Source organism: Nicotiana tabacum, chromosome 17 (genome assembly GCF_000715075.1).
Source record: "Nicotiana tabacum cultivar K326 chromosome 17, ASM71507v2, whole genome shotgun sequence".
Lineage (NCBI taxonomy): Eukaryota > Viridiplantae > Streptophyta > Magnoliopsida > Solanales > Solanaceae > Nicotiana > Nicotiana tabacum.
The window spans coordinates 59,702,126-59,709,491 of record NC_134096.1 but is presented as its reverse complement, the minus strand read 5'-3'; the positions used below and the strand labels follow the sequence as shown (position 1 = coordinate 59,709,491).

The window sequence follows — 7,366 nt, the reverse complement described above, 5'->3', positions numbered from 1 at the left end:
CGTCTGTATCTCTTTGTTTTTCTCCCAACTCTTTCTCATTAAACCCATCAATCTCTTTTACCACAATCGACATGTTTATAACAAATCCTTTTATTCTTTTGTTTAGTTACTCCCTAGAACCCCAGAAGTTGATTAGTTATAGACTTAGTATATCAGTCATGGCTAAATTCTTGTTTTACATAACGCTTACAAATCAACGGTTTAATCAAGCTTTCAAATACATTAACTTAGTTCCTAAATAGTAAACAAGTATATTAACAAATAAAAATTCGTCCTTTGATAGAACACCACACAAAGCTTAAAAAAAAAAAAGGAAACTTTAAGCCGAGAACTGATACTTGGAGCAGATCCAAGAAAAAAGAATTCTCAAAACTACAAGTTTTGTATACTTTAATTACACTACAAAACTTATTATTATACCCTCATAAAAATATATTTGAACAATATATTGCAAATGGGTTTAGAAAGTGAAGTCTCACTTGACAAATAAATCAACTAAACTGAAGATAAAGATGGACTTTGAATCAAGAATTCGAAAGATTGGCTATAGAGGGTTGAATCAGCATACTAATGACATGAAAAATTTTCGACACTTCCTTTAGTGACTTTGCCCTATTTTTCTTTTTAGTCTACAACTCATATATGGTGCCACCCTTGAAGCTTTAAATTAACCAAGAAAAACTAGTAGGACACTGTATAAAAATCATAATTTTGGAATTCAAATATATTTACAAGTTCGGAAACTATGAAAAATCTGGTGAAATTTGTGTCAAGAAAATCCGCAATGAATCATTCTCCCTGCAAGGTATTTGTAAAATTGTCTCAAAGGATGATGTCTTTCTTCTTGGCCTTGCCTGCGCATGGATTGTGGACAATCTGAGGCTGATGCGAAATTTGTGTTAATAATCAACAAGAGATATGATGGTTAAATCTATGGGGCGGATTTAATAAAATTATCCTTAAATATAAACCAATAAAATAGTGTCACGTGTATTTTAAAAATCTCGTTTGGTCAAAAAGTAGCAGTTAGTGTAAAGGGCATTTCTGAGACAAAAACTAACCTTAAGGTTATTTATGGCCCAATAGATAGAGGAGGGCAAAATTAAATAATTTTCAATACCTTAGAGACATTTTGACTCTTTTCCATATTTTTTAATATTGATCACACATGGTGACGATACTACTAATTTTTAGTAAGAATACACCGCGTGTGCCGCCTCGGTCCCTAAGCCGTGTACCTAGACTCCGTTATAAGTTAAACACGTTCGTAATACGTTAAATATTTTAAAATTCAATCTGCCGAAACTACTACTCCAATATTTAATACCAGTTCTAGTATATTTCTATCAAAAGTCCTTGTACATCAGAATTTTCAATGGCAAACTGGACATCTTGAGAATGCTTAAGTCTAAAAAGTGTTCTAATTTTATTTGCAATAAACTGTCACACAAAATAACTCAAAAAGAAATGAAACTTTTTCTGAAGGAGGAGCCATTTATTTTACATAAAATTTTACTTAGAAGTTGCAAGATATGCGTATGCTCTAACCCAAGCAACTATTGTATTCCGTTGCAACTGTTCTAAAATTGGTTGTTTAACTCGTGAAAACTGAAGGAAATTTGATAGATCGATGTCGAAGAACATTTTAGCTTCATCGCAGATATCTAGTTTATTAGTAAATACAAAAGGAGGAAATTACTGGACCCTGTGTAGCTTTTCTCTTTTCCTTTTATTTGTTTCTTTTCTTCCTTCCTCCGTTTTGACAAGTCGTGCTGATAGCAAACTAGTTCAGGACTGAAGCAACAAGCGGACAGTAGGCCAAAGCAGGCAGAAGATGGTCATTTTATAACGGGAAAAGGGTCCAATATACCCCTCTACTTTAGTATATTAATCATATTTACCCTTCGTTATACTATCGGGGCATATGTACCCTTACTGTTAGTCAAACTTTTTAAAAGTATCCTCCACCTAACGGAAAGCCACCAGATTAATAAAATAATTATTTTTAAAAAATCATTAACCCAAACCCGTTAAACCCATCTTTTAAAAATACGGAACCTAGATTTTTGAGACGTTTTAACACATTTTATTCATTTAGTGAGAGATCGGGAATGATGATGGAATTAGGATTAGTAAGAACTTATATTTTTAGTTATTAATTGTTCATGGTGGTATTGGGATGTCATGTTATCACTTTCGGTTGTTTTATTTTTGTGTGGTTATAATATGGCATCCCTTTGTCTAATGTAATGCACACTTGACAGTTGGTTTGTATGTCGGTAACAATTGATATATACTTTAATAAAACTTGTGTTTGGTTAATACATGAAGTTACTTAGGTTGTTAAGTTGCTTTCCAACTTGTTGGTGTACGTTCTTTTATTTTTGATGAATTTCTTAGACTGTAGCTTGATATTAAATTGAATCCAGGGGTGGATCTACCTTATGAGGTAGGGGTACTACGGCACCCGCTCGTTTCGCTAAAATTCTTACTATGTATACAATATCTCTGTGAAGAAACGTATAAATGGATAGAGTGGCACCCAAAAGTCACAAAGTAGAAGCGGGTGCCATTGGTTCAGCCTTTCCTTTGAAGGCTTTCCTTGGTCTCATGAATGCAAGTTTGATTCCCTGTTGGAGCAGTTCCTTTGATTTTTCCTTTTTTCTACTTATTAAGATTTTCTTTATTTTCAGCTTGATCCCTAGGGCCTCCCATCTTTTCCTTCTTTTTCGGCTCTTTCTCTCCTTTTATTACTTGCTAAGCCTCTCTTCTTCATTTTTTTAACCTTCAGTACTCATTTTGTTTCTATCATTTTACCTTACTTTATGAACAATTATTTTCTATAGGTAATTTGAATTGATGTTAATTAGCATATAATTTCTTTATTTTTAATGAAACGATATTAATTTATATATTAGAATATAATTTAAGCAATATCTTCTATTGGGTTTTGAAAAAAAATTAAATGGCTTGATTGATAGTCGTTTTGAATATAATATCATAGGTTGAATGTTGAAAGTTTTTCTTTGAAAATAATTGTCATATAACTCAACAATTAAGATGGAAAAATAAACAAAGAACAATACAAGTAAATTAATCTAGTCAAAAAATATATATATATAGTATAGTTAAGGTACTCTTTAAGCAAATATTTATATTGGAGGCGCTCTTTCATGAAATATTATTTTTCTTTTGCATTTTTATTTAGAATGTTTTTAAATTAAGCGTTAAAAATTTGAACTAAAATCGAACTTATTTGCTTTGTGAATGAAAGGCCTATTCAAATTAACCAAAAACTAACCGAACCGATCCATTATTCCTAATATGTCTTTGTAGCTACTGACATGTATACTGTATGCATAACATAGTGGCATCCGCAACCTTCAAATCCTGAATCCGTCTCTGATTGAATCTCCTCTAATTATTTTTCTAATTTTTTGTTTGTTATAAGTTCAGTTGTTACTAAAGATTATGAGTATCCCATCCAATATCTTGGAATCTAACTTTGGTTCTTAAGGCGTGATTTGGCGATAATTACTTGTTGTCCAAATGCTTAAAGCAGAATAAGAAAATCATGGTGGCTCGCTGTTAGAGGAAGAAATACTTCGGTAGCTGTCTTATGACTTCAGAAGTGCCAACCTAATAAGCTGCTATAAACATTCAAGTCATGGTGGAAAGAAAAATCATGATAAATACTCGGTACAGTTCGACGTGGTGAAAAAAAACAAAGAGAAGTTCGAAGGAAAAAAGGAAATTGAAAAAGGTAGAATATAATAAACATACAATAAGGATATTAAAAGAATTGGGACTCAATGTATAAATGAATATATGGTTGTCGGTATTTTTATGTCTTTCACTTCTTGAGTTCAACAAGTGACTACGAAGTAGATGACTAATATGTGAAGAAGAAGTGCAGTAAATAAAAGGGTTTTAACGTGTTATTAATGAGTTTTTGAAAAAATAGGTATTTTTTAAATTATGTGGCTTTCCGTTAGGTAAAAGGCATTTTTAAAAAGTTTGGCTAACGGTAAAGGTAGATATGTCCAATAGTATAACGGAGGATAGATATGAACAATATACCAAAATAGAGGGATATATTGGACCCTTTTCCTTTTTATAAAACTGAGAAACAACAGGTTATATGTCAAACTGTAGAACCAACTTATATCTGCTTAATTCATCATGAATACCTATGAATGTGATATTACGGATTTCAAGAAAGAATTTCTTTTAGAAGGATCTGTGATATTTCAGATTTCTAACTCCAACTTTATGGAGATTCCAAATATGTCCGAGAAACATTCAAGCAATTAAATTATGAATAAAGAATTTTCACACATGTTAACAAGAGGCAGAGGGGGCAAAAGAAGCCACTCCAAACCTTTTCATTGTTTCTTTTGCACCTGAACTTTCATAGTACATCTCTGCATATTTGGTTAGTATATAGCAATAGAAAAGCTATACCAACTACAATAGAGCATACATCACCAACAAAGATATCTTAACAACAAACTAGACAATAAGCAAGAGACGAATTAGATGGAAATCCATATATATACTAGCCAAGAAGGACAAACACCTAGCTGAACTGTGATTAAGCAGCATCAAAATAAAATATATAAACTATTGAGCTTTACAAACAGCTGCTACAAATTCATCATTAACCCCCCCATAAACAGAAACAAACAAATGCAAGTATTAAGGGGGAAAAAGAAGAAACCATATATCAAAGATAGTACACACGCTTCCTCGCCAATTTCTACATCCATTAAAAACTTCATCAGTTGTCATCCTCCTTTTTATCTTCCTCTCCACTTCCTTCTTCCTCATCAACCTCGGACCTTGACTTGTCAGCTTCCTCTTCTTCAGCAGATCCAGCAGCCAGTTGCCTGCTATAAACATATCGATATTCGGCCTTCCTTCTCTCTGCCTCTCGCCTGATATAAACATCCATGTTGTTCCGATATTCGGCCATCCTTTTCCGTGCCTCTGTTATGTAGGGAGCTTTATCAGCATCTGATAACTGACTCCACTTGTATCCACCAGCTTTACAATCGGCAAAGACATATTTTTTGTTTGGATTCTCCTCCATAAACTGCTTCTTAAACTCTTCCATGAAGACTAAGAAAGCACTTGGCCTCTTGGATTTGTCAGGATCCTTGGCGGACCTCCATCGTCGCCTAATTGTAGGCCTCTTAGTTTTTTCAGGATCCTCGGCACACGTCTTTAGCCTTAATTTTAGTCGCAGAGCTTTATTCTTCACGCTGAGAATGTTATCAGCTTTGGCATCGGATCTGCCACCATTCATCATGAAACTTTTAGGGTTGAGAAAATGAACGAGAGAGGAAAAAACAAGGAGATATGAGCCAGCTTTGTTGTGTCATGGTAAGGTGAGTGTAGGTGGTTGAAGGGGTGATAAGAAGGGCTGCCGTGACGTACTCAAAAGGGGGTCTCATGTAACTTACAGACACACGATGTCTCTACGTAGACTAAATAAGCATTTTAAGTTTGTAGAAACAAATTAGCAAACTCAATACAAGCACAAGAACAATTAGGATATAACCCCCATTAGTCGGTATGATCTTATATGCATCATTTGTTTTCATTGTGGTTTGTCATCGATTCTCATGCATCTATAGCTAAAATAAAAATAATTAAATATGCAAAAAGATGTACAAAGAGACAGAAGTTACCTGAATGTGAATAGCATATTTTTTCCCCATCTTTGGAGCCACTGGATGGATCATCACTTTCTTCCTCAGAATCTGATAATTCTATTGGCTCCATTCTTACTTTCTTCGATTTTCTCGAAGAATCAATTGTCTTATCCTTCTTCCTCTTCTTCTTCCATGCTATATGCATCATTTGTTTTCATTGTGGTCTGTCATCGATACTCATGCATCTATAGATAAACTAAAAATAATCAAACATACCAAAGGTATAAAGAGATGTAGTAGATGTTACCTGAATGTGAATAGCATGGGTTTCCCCCATATTTTGAGCTATTGGATGGATCGACACTTTCTTCCTCAGAATCTAATAATTCTTCTTGTGCCCTTTTTACTTCCTTCGATTTTTTTGATGCTTCTTTTAGCTCCATATTAGCTTTGCTGGATTTTCTTGAAGTACTTGGACCTCTGCCTCACTATCTTTGCTTTCCATAACATCCCTACATCCGTTTTCAGTAAGCAGGTCTTTGCCAACATCTTCTTGTTGTCTTTGATGAAACAAGATAGCACTTGCTAACATAATCAAAGTCTCAAGTTTAGACCTCAACAACCAAAAAGAAACAATAAAAGAGCACAACAAAAAAAAAACGACCTTACTATTTTGTCCATAAAACCTTGCAAAATGTTGGATGCTTGTCGGGATCCATTAACATTTTGAGAATTGATATTAGAGTAAGAAATAACTTGGGAGAAGAGGGACTGAAATGGCTATTACAACATTTTGTTATTGGGAGAAAGAAGAGGCTATAAGGTTGATGATGACATGGAGGTTATACTATTCGTGCTTTGACAAATCGAACAAAAGCTTCCACCATTTGCACATTAATTAAAGTAGACAACTAGTAGAGAAATACTGTCTACTGCGGAAGACGTTAAAGTGTCAAAAATCAGTGAAACGCCATGGAAGCCGGTGGAGAAAAGAATAGAGCGAGGGTCGAGAGAGATGGCACAGAAGGTCCTGAGGAGATTAGGGCAAAATGAATCAGAAAATGCAATTGGGCTTGACCCGTTGCAAGTAATTGGGCCGTCTGCAAAAATAGCATCTTTTAAGACTGCTCTTTAAAATATGATCACTAACTAAAAGTTAGTTCAACTTTAGCCATTTATGAACATGTTTTAAGGATCACCTGCCCTCTGTTTCTGTAAATGGCCCCTAACATTTCTCACACCATTGCGACCCCAACTTTAGCCATTTTGTTCAAATGTATACACCTTGCCTTCAATTTTCTTACTGTATCCTTCTAGCTCCTTCGGAAAAAAGTACTTCAGCAATAAAAACTTATATCTTGATTCTTGTGTTATTGGTGCTTCTCAGTGTTTTTGCTTATAATTTGATGTATTTATGATTTTAACCCGTATGCTGTGATAATCAATACACTTATCCCTGGATGTAACTTGACCCAATCATCTGCCGAAACTATTTATATGTGGTTGCCGCAAAATTGTATTGTATATTGTTTGTATATAATATACGGAAATATATATATATACATAAATTATATTTTTGGCTATTATTTTAAGAGTGGTTGTACTGTGTCATAGGAAAATGACATTATATAGCCGCTCTCAAAATAGTAGCCGAGAAATATATATATATATATATATATTGTATATTTTATATACAAAACTCATTAACA

General features: G+C 33.9%; 1 protein-coding gene across 7 annotated transcripts; it reads right to left on the bottom strand.

Moving 5' to 3' along the window:
- Positions 1-4,502: 4,502 nt before the first annotated feature.
- Positions 4,503-7,044, bottom strand: LOC107808275 (HMG1/2-like protein). 7 transcript variants are annotated; one of them, XM_075234358.1, is made up of 4 exons: positions 6,327-7,044; positions 5,965-6,242; positions 5,694-5,881; positions 4,503-5,294 (listed from the first exon to the last, which is right to left on the bottom strand). In XM_075234358.1, the coding sequence occupies exons 3-4, from the start codon at positions 5,708-5,710 to the stop codon at positions 4,781-4,783; spliced, it is 531 nt and encodes a 176-aa protein (XP_075090459.1). In that variant the 5' UTR covers positions 5,711-5,881; positions 5,965-6,242; positions 6,327-7,044; the 3' UTR covers positions 4,503-4,780. The 7 variants fall into 7 exon arrangements, with proteins under 7 accessions (XP_075090459.1, XP_075090461.1, XP_075090457.1 ...); XM_075234360.1 differs by having other exon boundaries at positions 5,694-5,902; positions 5,965-7,044; XM_075234356.1 differs by having other exon boundaries at positions 5,965-7,044.
- Between the last annotated feature and the right edge of the window lie 322 nt (positions 7,045-7,366).